The 15,372-nt window shown below is 36.1% G+C and overlaps 2 protein-coding genes across 4 annotated transcripts in view; one reads left to right on the plus strand and one right to left on the minus strand.

Annotated features, from left to right (window-relative positions):
* LOC130221901 (zinc finger protein 721-like) overlaps positions 1–15,372 on the minus strand; it is a 364,016-nt gene that overhangs the window by 179,486 nt on the left and 169,158 nt on the right. Inside the window, exon 3 of the mRNA XM_056454449.1 lies at positions 1,476–2,257. Within this exon, the coding sequence (XP_056310424.1) occupies positions 1,476–2,257 (782 nt within the window). The remainder of the gene's footprint in view (positions 1–1,475; positions 2,258–15,372) is intronic.
* LOC130221919 (gastrula zinc finger protein XlCGF8.2DB-like) overlaps positions 1–15,372 on the plus strand; it is an 80,436-nt gene that overhangs the window by 55,180 nt on the left and 9,884 nt on the right. For 2 of the 3 annotated variants that reach the window (XM_056454480.1, XM_056454481.1), the window contains exon 1: positions 11,023–11,167. The exons of the other annotated variant lie outside the window; for it this stretch is intronic. In XM_056454480.1, the coding sequence (XP_056310455.1) occupies positions 11,083–11,167 (85 nt within the window). In that variant the 5' untranslated portion in view covers positions 11,023–11,082. Of the gene's footprint in view, positions 1–11,022; positions 11,168–15,372 lie in introns of those variants that run through there. 3 annotated transcript variants of the gene reach the window in all.

Consider the following 15,372-nt stretch of genomic DNA (forward strand, 5'->3'; position numbering starts at 1 on the left):
GGAGCTGAGGCGAAAGGCAATGTTCTCAATTTACCGCTCAATCTAGGTTCCTACTCGTACCTATGGTCATGACTGAAAGGACAAGATCTCGGATACAACCGGACACATTTTGCAAAGTGTTATAACCCACTTGTTTGAGTCGCAACATAAAAGAGACATGAGCCAACAAAATAGCCTGAATGCAAGTTATTTATTATAAAATGTAACTCATAGAACAATCAATCAAAGCAACCAACAAATGTCTAGGGATAATAATTAAGATAAAAAATTAGGATATGATCACAACACTTTAACTACATGATAAAAGTAATGCAAAATAAAACCATAAGGTTAAAGAGTCAATGAGATGGCAGGTCTTGAAATGAGGACTCCTGAGTAGCCACAGCGTCCTGGGGTAGCTAACACAACAACTTTTATAAACCTATTGAGGAGTAATGCAGGCATCCAATCAGGATTTACCACATACTCCAATGTGGAGTCTTGGGATCATCACAGTGTATTAATATTGGTACAAATGTATCCGCACCTGTACAATAAATTTCAAAGAGATTTTAAGCTGCTGTTTGCCAGATGTTTATAAAACTGTTCTTCTCTCAGCCGCCATCGTGTTTACGGTAAACGCGAGGAACGCAACACATTTACAACCCCACCTACTGCAATGTAGGAGTGTTGGAAAACAGTATACCGTCACTCAGCCTTTTCAAACATTATTCAGACATGAAACATCCTGTGAACATGAGAAAATATTTTGCTGCGTTTATGTTATGTGTGCAACTTTTTGTCCATGTGTTTCTTAAGCTGCGCCGAAGGAGCGAAACTCTGTAGACACTGATCAGATCTGTATGGTTTCTCTCCAGTGGGAATCCTCTTCTGTGTTTTCATATGTTTTCACTGATTAAACCTCTTGTAACAGTGTGAACAATTGTACGGTCTCTCCAGTGTGAATTGTCTGGTGCAGTTTCAATTTTGGAGCTGTAATAAAAATCTTTTCACACTCAAGCACATATACTCTTTCACAGCAGTGTGGATCTTCATGTGTTTAAGGTCTGAGGAGTTGCTGAAACTCATCTCACACTGAATCTGCGGTCACACTAGAGTTTGAGCATACAAAATTCTGTTGTACAGCTCTGCGAAAAGGGGCAGGATCAAACAAGATGATTAGACATTTAAAAAAAAGTGAGCGATTGGTCCATATTTTACATTTTGGTCCAGCGAGGTCATGTTTTGATCTTCGATTGGTCTGACACAGTCAAGTGATGCGATTTCGCAGGTCAGAGTTCACCAAGCTTGAACTTTGCAAGGTAGTGAACTGCGAAACTTGATGCAAGAACTTGCGTTTCCGGTCTGACGCATTCACGTGCATATGAATGGAAGTCTATGGGGAGAAAAGTCCAGTGTGACCACGGCTTAGAAGCAGGTGAATGATTTCTCTCCAGTGTGGCTCATCATGTGAAGATTAAGGGATGATGATTTGCTAAAACTTCTCCCACACTGAGTGCATTTAAATGGTTTCTCTCCAGTGTGGATCCTCATGTGTTGATTAAGGTTTGATGAGTACTTAAAACTCTTCCCACACTGAGTGCATGTGAATGGTTTCTCTCCAGTGTGGATCCTCATGTGTTGATTAAGGGATGATGAGTTGTTAAAACTCTTCCCACACTGAGTGCATTTGAATGGTTTCTCTCCAGTGTGGATCCTCATGTGTTGATTAAGGGATGATGAGCAGTTAAAACTCTTACCACACTGGATGCATGTGAATGGTTTCTCTCCAGTGTGGATTCTCATGTGTTTTTTAAGGTGTGATGATTGGCTGAAACTCTTCCCACACTGAGTGCATGTGAATGGTTTCTCTCCAGTGTGGATCCTCATGTGTAGATTAAGGGATGACGATGTGCTGAAACGCTTCCCACACTGAGTGCATGTGAATGGTTTCTCTCCAGTGTGGCTCATCATGTGTAGATTAAGGTATGATGATTGGCTGAAACTCTTCCCACACAGAGTGCATGTGAATGGTTTCTCTCCAGTGTGAATCATCTTGTGTAGATTAAGGGATGATGATTTGCTGAAACTCTTCCCACACTGAGTGCATGTGAATGGTTTCTCTCCAGTGTGGATCCTCATGTGACTATTAAGGGATGAGGATGTGCTGAAACTCTTCCCACACTGAGTGCATGTGAATGGTTTCTCTCCAGTGTGGATCCTCATGTGAATTTTAAGAGTTTCTTTTCTTCCAAAACTCTTTCCACACTGAGTGCAGGTGAAACAATTCTTGTCTCTCCTTTTCAAAATACCATCAGTCTGTAATTTACTTTTTTCATCAATTTTGTCATGATGTTCCTCCTCTTTACTCCGCTCATTCTCTTCAATTAAGTCTGAAATAAAGAAATAAAACATTAGTTTTCATTAAGTCTTAAAAACTCTCTTCAAAAGCTAAAAATTGAAAAGACACTGGAAACATTGGCTACACACTGAAATTTTGAGGCACATTAAATGTAAAATTCCAATAGTTCCAGAACCCACAATAGTTGATTAATACACTAGATCAGGCTGACAATATCCGTGATAAGGTGGATTGACTGAAAGGAGACTGCTTCGATGCTGCTTTTAGTGATGTTATAACGTTCTAAAGGTAGGGCTGGGTATCGAGTTCAATACTTTTTAAGCACCGACCGAATCGTCTCGATACTATCGAGTATCAAAAAAATTATTTTCGTTCGGTACCAAATTTCGATACCCAAGGGTATAATCTTGTCAACGTCAGTGAGCTAGAAAACCTGCATCCTTAACGTGCCCGGATCAAACGCTGGTGATTGGCTGCGGCGAGGCTGTCTTGAAAATCAAGTTAGTCAAATGTCAAATTGTCAAACAGACATACAAAATCAGTTAACTTTTAGCACTTCTTGCTTGTGTACCGTTAAAGTTACGTTTAAGGCTCCATTTACACTGCCAGTTAAATGAGACCCAATTCCGATTTTTTGCTCATATGTGACACAGATCGGATCTGTTCTATGACCGTGTAAACAGAAAAAAACGCATGCATTGCATGCATTCGGATATTCAGCGATCGGTTTCAGGTCTCCTTCATATGTGGAAATAAATCAGATATAAAATGGATATGTGATAATACGACTGTCATGTACACAGGCAGATCAGATTTATTGAGGCGTTCTGTTCTGATCATCATCATTCTCCGCCGTTTAATGATGTAGAAGGAAGAGCGTGTGTGGAAATTCCGACTCAGTAAACAACAACAACAGAGGAAACATGGAGAAAAGTGGTCAGTCGCCACAATTTGCTCCCACCAGACCGGAGATCTCTCTCGTACCCACACATTTCTCTGAATGGCGGAGGACATCATACAGCATATTAACCATAATCAAAAGCTGCGATGACGGCCCTTTCCCACCTCCTCCGCCTCAAAAACATTTTAAAGTTGGCTGAACTTTGTGTTGTAACATTTGCTTTTTATCGCTATTAATACACTCACTGCGGGCTACACATAGAACAACTTTATTCTCTCCAACAACACCAGTGCGCACACAGGCAAAGGCTACATCTTCAACTACACACACACACATCAGGGCCATGCCATTACGTAAACTGAGTGGAGGTAAATCTAGACTCAACCATTCACTACTTATACTACGCTTCGCATATTTCGCAGAGCTCTAAACAAGACGGTTTCTTCCATCTTGGCTAGTGTGGCACAGATGCTAGAACCCGCGTTTATGCATGCATCGTAAATTGTACAGCAAGTGTGAAGACATGAATTGGATATGGGTCACATTTAAAAAAACGTGTAAACGGACAGACAAAAAAATCTGATATAGGCAACAAATCAGAATTCTGTATCAAGACCTGACAGTGTAAACGGGGCCCAAGTTTGTGCGGGGTAAATTTATTAATCCTTTTTTGGACCTAACGTATGCTGTGCAACGTTATGTACTGTTTCGATGGCTTTAAATACCTAGCTAAGTTGATACTAAAATACTTTAAGGTTAAGAGTAAATGATGAAGTTTACCTCACATTAAACATATCTTATTTAAATGTCCTTACCCTTCGCTGCATTAACAGTTTAATGCATTAGTTTAATATATATATATATATATATATATATATATATATATATATATATATATATATATATATATGTGTGTGTGTGTGTAATGTATTTATCTTTTTAAATGTTCTCTGTCATTTTAATAAAAGCAAACTAACTTTTATTTTACAACTATTATTTGTATTGCAGACTATATTTATCTCAGTGTTTGCTTGCTTAAGTGATGTTTGCCAAGTTTTGCAAGTAAACTCTACAAAAACATGTTGCTCTCCATGGACTATATGGGTGATTCTATAGTTGCATGTACATTTAGTGACCAAAGCCATCCTTTTTTCAGCTTTAAAAAAATTGTTACATTGTTACATTTTTGATTATTTATTTTAATTATTTATTTACTTTGAATATTTATTTATTTATTCAAAGATTAAATTACCAAAAATTATTGATGTCCGAATTAGTGAGTTATTTTCCCACCATGTATCATTGCGCAATCAAAAATATAAAAAAAATTAAGCAATATTTTACATTTTAAATGTTTAAACTGTAAACTGTCAATACTATTACCACAATTACAAAAGGAAAACTGAATATTTCATTAAATCACACACTGGACAATTTAAAAATATTTTAATCCTGATGTCAGTGTCATGTGATCTTTGCAGTTATAGCGAGTAGAATGTTTGGCTAAAAAGTTGTAAAACTGTAAATTGTTACGGTCAATTCAGTTCAAATTTAGTAACTATGTATTAGGATGTTTCTTGCTATGATTTATTGTTATTTCTACACTCTAAAATGTTTTAAACATTTTAAAAACTATAATAAACTAAACCTATGCACAACAATCTGTCCAGGTTGATGTCCTCAGCAGTAAATACATGGAGCACGTTTAAACAAATGTTATTGTGAGGAAAATAATTAAACCATAATGATAAATAGAGTTTGACCCTTTCGAATTAAAAGTTTAAGGTTTTATTGAGGTGGATTGTTGGTAATTGTATGGGTTTTGGCCAGATTGGGTAGCAAAACATGAACAAAGGAAAATGAAGACTTGTTTAAAAAAGATTTAAGACCTACAACACAATATTTCAGTAAATTTAAGCCTTTTTAAAGCCTAAAATTTTGATTTTGGAATTTAAGACATTTTAAGACCCCACAGAAACCCTGTTTAAACACAATAGACCTGGTAATTAGTTATTATAATAATGATGTAATTCTAGATACTATCTGTGAGAACTAGTAACAACTACTAGAAACAAGTTTAATCCTATAGAGAGGTTGTAGACAAAAGGGGAATTGTGATCAACATGACATATGCAAATGGAAAGTACTAAGCCAACACTATCACCGTAATAGCAGATATCTTCTATGAGAATACTGTAGGTCAAATATCTTCAGCTCAGTTAAACTTTTTTAATTTATTGTTTTTATTTATTTTATATAGCGCCAGTGCTCAAGGACACTTTACAAAACAGTAGGAGAACAAGAAGCATTAATAATAAGAAGGTAGAGAAGATGAGAGAATAATAATACATAAAACGAAAGACAAAAGACATGAGAACAAGTAGAAGGAAAGAAACTCATTCCTGTCTTTCAATGAGTGCTTATGTGCATTTAGGAGAACTAGGCAGCACACTCACACTCATCACATTCTTATTATTATAATATATCTGAATGAGGATCAAATGACTGAGTTGGTCTTTGAGAATGAAAACTAACCTGTTTGTTCCTGCAGATCTTCCTGTTTGACTGTGAATGTTTCTTCAATCTTCACATCTTCACTCTCCTCTTTAATAAACGCCATCTTTATAACAGTGTGGAGATCAGTCGCTTCAGCAGGAGTTTTTCTCTGTGTTTGGACACTTTATCCTGTTTAAAACGAACAAAACCATAAAAATGTCCTGTTTAAAATAAATAAAACAATTAACAGAAACAAAATAACATCTCTTCAACACTTTCAACACTTGAGAGTAATTAACAAAAATAAATCATCTAAGCAAGAAACAATAGCCACAAATGAGCTGATTAAAACTAGTACTCAATTTCTTATATATAGTGATGAATACTTAGAGTGGAAATGACATTATGCTCTAAATTAAACCTTCATTAAAACACTTATTACACACATTTATGTTACTTTATTCAAACTTTATTCGGGTATGTTCTTAATTGTTTTGTTTGTTTTATTTATTTTATTATCTGCTTACAGCAACGTTGTAGCACTTATTTGCACAATAATTTCCTCTCGGGGACAAATAAAGTTTATCCTATCTTATTCAAACAATAAACCTTACTGTGAGTAAAATAGTACTTCGTTGTATAAAGGCTTAAAATAATAGTGTCAGCAGCAGGTACATTAAGCATTAAATGAACAACCTGAAATTTTAATCTGTCGGTTTACATCTATGTAAAAGGTTTAAAACAAACATTTCTCAAGTTTAATCACAGTGTGAGAGTGGCGCAGCCTTATGACGTCACACCACCACGCCAAAATAAAAGTCTTTTTTTGTTTAGCTTTTTCCCCCACTTACTCTTAGTCATGACTTATTAATACATTTCTCCCTCGTTTTCCACTTTATACTTTATCTGCTTTCTGTTTTGTATTTGTAAGACCATCACTTTGTATTTTAATTGAAAAAACCCATTTACCCCCACTAGATCTTTGCCTTCTGGTAGGTTGGTAAGAGGTCGCATTTTCTTCAAACGATTGCATTTCTTTATCCATAGCTTTAACTCATTCACTGATGTTACCGCCTCTTTGTATGTTTGAATGGGGAAACATCAAATTCTCGAAAATTGCCTGCCAGGTTCCAACCTATATATGTAATATGCTGAAACTTATTAGGGCTACAGTCCATTTGTCAGGATAAAAACTATATTTATAACCAAATAAACAAACAAACAAAAAACTAAATAGTTTTAAAAAGGCTTTTAAAAATGACTGAAGAACTTAATACAACATTGAACAATGCATCTACACATGTTTAGATTTGATACATTATAATGTTAGCATTCAGATATTATTTGAGTGTAAATTCACAATGGGCAACTTACCTTTTCAGTCTTCAATGAAGTGGGATGAGAAATGGCCCCAGTGGGTTTTTCTTTGTATGTTGTTGTTGGTAATAATTCCAATGTAGGAATTTACAATCGTAGTTTGTCCTCCAAAGTTCTCTTATAGCAAAATAAGCCAATGAAGATTCTGTTAGGAACCCAGAATATATAAACACAACCCTGCTAAGCTACTGGATCTGGAATGTGATTGGATAAGACTCAATTGGCACCCATTAATGCTGGTATAAAGATGCAAATGAGGAGGAGCAGTGAAGACTGAAGACACATAGTGTGGGGGATGGGAAGTTCAGCAGTTTTACAGAGAAATAATGATGTATTGGGAAAATAAGTTGACTTTAGCCATCATCATATGATTTGTTGCTGTTTTTTATATGACTATTGATGGAAGCTTATTTTTTTATTTTAGCTGCTGCATTTTGTAGTTAATGTTGATACACTTATGTTGAGGTACTTTGATTTGAAATTTCACATTCATAATTTCACTTATATAATAGTTATGTAAGTCTTATCCTATGATACAGTGATATATTATCATTCGTTGAAAGAAACAATTTCCAAACTTCGAAAATTTGTTAAGTTCAGTCAATTCATTGACATGAGCTAACTATTAGCAATGTTTTAGTCATTTATTTATCACTGAACTTGTTCTCTATGTGAGTTCAGAGTCCTTTATTTCTCTTAAAGCACATGCTGCTCATTGCTGGTTTCTGTAAGACTGTCAACACACTCTTAACAGGTCAATTATTTCTTTCTAAAAGTGTCTATAGATTTTAACGATCAAAATGTAATTTGTTACTGTGCCAATTTTGTTTTCCTTCCTTCGTTTTTTTAGTTGAACAGAACATGTGTGAGGAGCTCAGCTCTCTCTATGCCTCTTATTCACCTGGTATGTAACAAAGATGTTTTTCCCTCTAATTATTACTTGTGTTTGTGCATACAAATATGCATAAACATTCACAAAAGCATATATAAGATACCCTGTGACAAAACCTTTTCCTTTTAACACAGTAAAGCGATAACATACTGTCACAAACTTTTTTGCTACTTTTGGCCTTAGTAGATAATTGTTTGTACATTAATCACAAATGGATGAGAAACACTGTAACATCAAACTCATTTTTGTTCATTACAGGTGCTGTTAAATGTTAAGTATAAGCTGCAGAGGTAATCAGGTGTGAGTAAAGTGCCATATATCTGATCCAGTACTCCAGCATATTTTTTGCTTCAAAATAAAGTCTTTTACGCTAAAAGCATTATGAAATTGGTCTTTTGTTGCTAATAATTGATTTATATTATCTGAAATATAACTAATTCTATTATATAGCTGTATCTCCTTACCAGGAGAAGGAAGGAAAATGCGCTCACTCTGCATAGTGACATTCTGAAATCCAATTGAAACTAGCCTAATAGACAAAGGAATCAATGCAGTCGATTCAATGTGGGATAAGGTGGGATAAAACAATATGATTAGAGTTTGCTAAAAGCGAGCGATTGCTCCATATAGCTCATGTTTTGATCTTCAATTATTGTCATGCACTCACATGATGCGATTTCAAGCTTTGGTCTTACCTTTCTGGAGTCCACTATTAAATCTGTCATGCATCTATATATTTATAATTAGAAAATAATTATATCACAAGTAAAATGATTGTATAGGCAGTTTATACAGGGTAATTCAACGTCAAGAGTTCACTTTCATATCTACACAATGCAGAACTTTTAATGTGATTAACCTGCTCCACCTACACCAACTACAGCATTTCTCAGACTTCTTTTTCACCATGGTGTAATTACAGTGGTGGACATCACATAAAACAACAACTACACTTACTCCTGTAACTTGTTTGCAACAATGAATTTAAATCTTTGTGTCACATAATCATTTAAATGAATGGATCATCATCATGTGCAATTATCTTTATTAATAGCTGCCTGATAGGCCAGACCATTAACTGAACAGGACTGTTTCACAAATAAGAAACCTGTTAACAGGTATAGCTGTTCATGCCAATACCAACTTGATAGCCTAAAGCATATTACATAAACATGCCGTACATCTCTTAAGACAAATAAGCAAAGGTGTCTATAACAATACATGCTTGATTCCCCAGATCATTACAATTGTTACACCTGAATGGTGCCTTTTCACACGTTTTAAGAATAACAACCATTTGTAAGCATAGTTCTTCACCAATACCAGTTTAATACCTCAAATAATTATACATGTGAGGTGTCACAGTGGTGCCGTGGGTAGCATGATCACCTCACAGTAAGAAGGTCACTGGTTCGAGTCTCAGCTGGGTCAGTTGACATTTCTGTGTGGAGTTTGCATGTTCTCCCCGTGTTCACGTGAGTTTCCTCCAGGTGCTCTGATTTCCCCCAAGTCCATATGCATACGGTGTGTGTGTGTGTGAATGAGTGTTTATGCATGTTTCCCAGTAATGGTTTGCAGCTGGAAGGGCATCCACTGCATAAAGCATGTGTGGTTCATTCCACTATGGTGACCCCTGATTAATAAAGGGACTAAGCTGTAAAGAAAATGAATGAACATATGAGTAATATCACACGGGTAGCAGTGTGACATGGCCTTCTATCAGTTTTTGTATTTCTATTTGTTGTAATGGCCTGTTGTTATTGCAATAAAAAAATTCATTTTTAAAAGCATTGCGATGTGGCTGTATATCAGCAGTGGTGGGAGGCGTGTGTTATAGTGTACACTAGGCACTCGAGAACGATTGTCCCTCTACCTGTTGTTTCAATCCCCTGAGAACTTTGCTCATCTTTAGAACGCAAATGAAGACACTTTAGATGAAACCAGAGAGCTCCCTCGTCTGTCACAGACAGCAAGAGTCCCGAGAAGCTCAAAGTCCAGAAAAGGAACCAAAAACATTGTCAAAACAGTTCATGTGGCTTTAGTGTTTCAATTGTTATCGAGTTCCAAGAACATTTTGTGTGCAAGAAAATGTTGTAAAAGCAGTCAAAGTAGGAACTGCTGAACCATATAGTGGCTGTTTTTGCTCCTGTATTCTCTTCATTTGCATTCAGCAGAAGAAACTCAAACAGGTTTGGAACAAGTAGAGGATGAGTAAATGACAGAATTGTAATTTTTATTTGAACTACCCCTTTAATGCTTCTGTAAGTAAAGGTAAACGTAGAATACAGATAACAAGAGATGACAATTCATATGAAAAAAAGAAACCCTATATAGGCCTATGAAGTTGTAGAAATAGAAAATTAGAGGTCATAATTATGAGGATGAGATTTGGACTCAGATATTAATAGGAAGTAATGTGTTGTAGACATGCAAGTCATCATGAACTGGATTAAAAAAGTTTCTCAAAATTGTCTTAAAATGTTTAGAATAAAGGTTTGAGAGAGAGAGAGAGAGAGAGAGAGAGAGAGAGAGAGAGAGAGAGAGAGAAAGAGAAAAGATATAGTGTATCAGTAAGTCATGACTGCAACAGTAAGTGGCAAAAAAAGCCAAACACAAAAGACTTTTATTTTGGCGTGGCGTGTGACGTCATCATGCGGCGCCGCTTCAGCGCTGAGATTCAACTGGAGAAAGGTTTGTGTTTTAAAACGTTCACAGATATAACCCGATTTAAAGTTAAAGTGCTAAAGTTTTAGGTTTTATATACGATGCTAAATTATGTTCCTGCTGTTGGAAATATTATTTTAACCCCTTATACAACGTAGTACTATTTTATTCTCAGTAACCGAGGGCTATTGTTTGTATAAAGTAACAGAAACGTGTGTAATAAGTGTTTTAAAGACACGTTTTACCTGATTTCTTTTTGTTAATTACTCATATAAAGAAACTGTTGATGCAAGAGTTCAAGAGAAGTTATTTTGTTTCTGTTCATTGTTTTGTTAATTTTAAACAGGATAAAGTGTCCAAACACAGAGAAAAACTCCTGCTGAAGTGACTGATCTCCACACTGTTATAAAGATGGCGTTTATTAAAGAGGAGAGTGAAGATGTGAAGATTGAAGAAACATTCAGAGTCAAACAGGAAGATCTGCAGGAACAAACAGGTTGGTTTTCATTCTCAAAGACCAACTCAGTCATTTGATCCTCATTCAGATATATTTTAATAATAAGAATACTAAATTAAATCCATCTTGCAGCCCTGAGTGTGCTGCCTAGTTCTCCTAAATGCACATAAGCACTCATTGAAAGACAGGAATAAGTTTCTTTTGTTACTTGTTCCCATGTCTTTCCCATTTTCATTCTTTTATGTATTACTAGTCTCCCGTTTTCTTTACCTTCTTAAGTTTATTACTTTTCTTGTTATTCTACTGTTTGTAAAGCGTCCTTGAGCGCTGGGGCTATATAAAATAAATAAAAACAATAAATTAAAACAAGTTTAACTGAGCTGACGATATACAGTATTCTCGTAGAAGATATCTGCTATTACAGTGATTGTGTTGGATTAGTACAGGGGTGTCCAAACTTCGTCCTGGAAGGTCGGTGTCCTGCAGCTTTTAGCTCCAACTTGCCTCAACACACCTGCATGAATGTTTCTAGAAAGCCTAGTAAGTAGGGATGGCTGACGTGAAACTGACGTTTCAACACAGTATCGAGATCCCAAAGCACAAGTATTTTCGAAACACTGCACCGAAGCATGATCCGAAACACCCAGGTCACGTGACTAAAGTGTTTCGAAAAATCTGGTCACGTGACTAAAGCAATTTAAAGCATCGATCAGTTCAGAAGCGCTTCGAGACCTGGCGAATCTGCGTTTGACAAACAGGGTCAGAAATTTCTTCTGTTTCATATAGCCTAGCGGAACGTGAGTGTGCATGTTGTTACTGAGCGTCAAATGACTTTTGGGTTTTTGTTGTAACTAAACTTTGCAGGACACCGGCCCTCCAGGACAGAGTTTGGACACCCCTAGCTTAGTACTTTCCACTTGCATATGTCACATTGATCACAATTTCCTTTTTTTCATGAACTTCTTTATGGATTAAAACCTGTTTCTAGGAGTTGTTACTAGTTCTCACACATTTCTGCATGCACATGTTTTCACCTGCTACTCTGCCAGGAACTTTGCAGCTTGAGAGCACCTTCAATAATAATCTAAACAGTTGATTAGAGATTGACCGCATGATGTGCTCGAAAGAGTGGCTACATGTGGTGAAGAAGAGTGTCGCGACCAACATGACAAAGCATCTGCGGTTCGGTCACATACTTCACGAATATTGAATTAAAAGAATGGCCTGTTCAGTTCATTGTGCTTCCTGCAGGTGCAACTAACAACAGTTTTGCATTTAACTTAGTGTAACTTTTTGAGCGTGATGAGCAGTTCGGTCTTAGTTTTTATTTCAATATCTTGAGGTGAAACTAAACTGCGCATTCTCTCCGCCTCTTCATTCATAAACAGTGGGACGCGCCGCTGAAGCATGCAGGAGAGACGGCTTTACAATCTGTCATTCATTATCTTAGCTGTTGTATTGAGTCAAAAGAATAAATAAAGTAGAATGCTCTTTCAACAGTCCATATATGTTTAATCTTTTCCTTTTGCTAAATTTTTGTCATTTCTCTTCTGCAAATTAGATTTTATAAAAATCGGCTTGATTGTTTTAAAACCGAAAGCAGCGCCCGTCACTTGGTGTTTTTCCATAAGATACACCTTTGTGAATGTTTTATTTTAAGTGTTTAGTCTTTAATGTGTTTTTAATCATGTTATTTAAAAAAAGCATGTATATACCTATTAAAACTGAATAAAGAGCATGGTCTAATCAGAAATAAATGTAATTAGTTATCTATTTCATTATTTCATGCATAAAATAGGCTAGTCTTTTTATAAATTGAGTTAATTGATCTGAAACTTTTAATAGCATTTTTTTTTCTTGTAAATGATAAAAGTTGCATCAGATTGCTGAAAACTAACCTGAATATCTACGTAAACATGGCCACAATGACTTTTTTTTTATATTGAAACAATTGGATAGTGTCTTTCTGTCTACATGAAAAAAAAAACTGCTGAATCTCCTCAAATATTTTTTTACTTATAAAACAAATGTTGTCTGGTTTAGTAATGCATAAAAAATGCAAAGCAGAATTCTCCTGAGCTCCTTAACCCACTGATGACAGCCACTTTGTGATTGGCTTTTAAGGTGGATAATGAGGTTTGTTGTGTTACCTTGAAGTTTGGACTAAACAGAAGCAAAGACTACCTGATCAACATTACATTCCTCAAAAAACACTTGCAATGTAGACGCAGTCACCTCATGCTTGTGTTACGGTACAATCCGTACACTCCGCCCATTAAAATAACGGCTTTGTGTTTATTCTGTAAAATCGTGACGATATTTAATTACTGATCGTGAGCCACAGATATCATTATCTTGATAATAATACGATTAATCGTGCAGCCCTATACCCTTTTATTATGTTATTGGTTGTTTTTGACCCATTGACTTCCATTATAACCACATTTTTTTTAACCGCAAAGCCATGACACCAAATAATCATGCATTCTAGATTGTTGGTGTTTTACCTGTTGGGAAGAGGTCAAATGTGTCATACTGTTGATCATCAGTTGGCTGCATTAACCCTTTAGATAGGCCTGTTCAAAAAAGTTTCTGTCTTTTTATATGGAGTTCAGTGGAGTAAAACAGCAGATTATAGTGTGCGTGCATAAATACACTTTGTAGGGGGACCAACAGTTTTAACCCAAAAAAGACCAGTCTATCAGATGAAGAAGAGCAGGAGACAGATTCACTTAAAAGAAAGTTTACTGTAGATAGTTTGCAGTTTCATTAGCAGAGGCCAGCTTCAACACTCGCAAAAAGTTTGTAGACCGCTCTACAAACAATCTCAGAACAACAACAATTAGACTCTTACATAATGTCATTAACTGCATCATGCATATAGGTGTTTAACCCCCAGGGGTCAAAGGCCGCATATATACGCGTTTTGCTGCGTTGTCTCCTCATATTGCCAAAAAACATTCTTTCTTTTCTCTCTACGCGAATTGTTTTTAGAAATGCGTCAGTAAAGTGCACTGAAACTCCACGAAAACAAAACGCACAGATCACTGGAAAAAAATATTTGAACCTATCGGTTTACAATATACTGATGCCCTGTTTTTCTAGGCTTTATTGGTGAAAATGGTCAGGAATTTTGAACCATTATTGCCTTTTTAGCATAAGCAAAGGAGAGAAACTAGCCAGACAGTAATGTGTGAATTGTGGAGCGGGCTAAAGAAACGTGTATTTTTTTTTAAAGTAAGTGCAACAGCTGCAACATTTCAGTCAACTTCTCTTTCTTCCACACACCACATAATGCTGCCCTCTTAAACTCTCCTCCTCTTCCTTTATACTCTCACTCATTTCCTTTTTGCCATCCCATGGGTGGAGACCAATTAAACAATGTCAACTGTCGTCACAGAAAACACCAACAATCATAAATGCATGATTATATGCTGTCATGGCTTTGCAATCAAAAATAGAGGCCAATGGAGAAAAAAACGGCCATGAATATAACTAAAAGACAGAAGAATATGGGAGATGGGTCTGAAATACGGGAGAATCCCGAGAAAAAAGTGTTGGCAGGTATGGTCTTATGTCTGCGAGGCAAATATTCAGCTGTCTGTTCAGCTGTTACCCCATAACTTTTTTCAAACAGCTTTCAAATCTGTCTTATCAATATGACCAAAATAACTTTATGATCAATGAAGTAAGAACTCTGAAACTTGATTGACAGTTTTAATGGACTCTATGCAAGATCTCTTCCGCGTTTGCAATTAGCCCGCATGTCAACTTTCCGGTACAGCACTGCGATCACTGTAAACAGATAATAGATTACACTCGTTGTTTGTAAAAGTTTCCTCACATTACCATGAAGGATATTAATCGAATCGTGAGACAGAGAGCTGTCACACCAAACAGCAAAGAAGAAAAGAGGTTAAAATTCTACATTTCAAGTTACATCGATCATTTTGAGGGTGAGTATTATGCTATATATAAGAATAGCAATTATATGCTAGTCGTGTCTGTTTCTCATAGTTCATATCGATTTTTATGTTGTTTTAATTACCTGTAATTAGGTAAGGTTTTCCTTGTTGAAAATGAGTTGGAGGTGGTATCCCATTCATTACATTTTTGCTACTTGAAACAAATGCATTTGGCATTATTGAGCATCACTGGGGTCTGACAAGTTGCCTGCCTGATTTTTGCCAAAAGACGGAGGTGGTACATTTGATGAAGGTAACCATCGCCCGAGTCTGCACAAA

The sequence above is a fragment of the Danio aesculapii genome, chromosome 4, assembly GCF_903798145.1.
Source record: "Danio aesculapii chromosome 4, fDanAes4.1, whole genome shotgun sequence".
NCBI classification, from domain to species: Eukaryota; Metazoa; Chordata; class Actinopteri; order Cypriniformes; family Danionidae; genus Danio; species Danio aesculapii.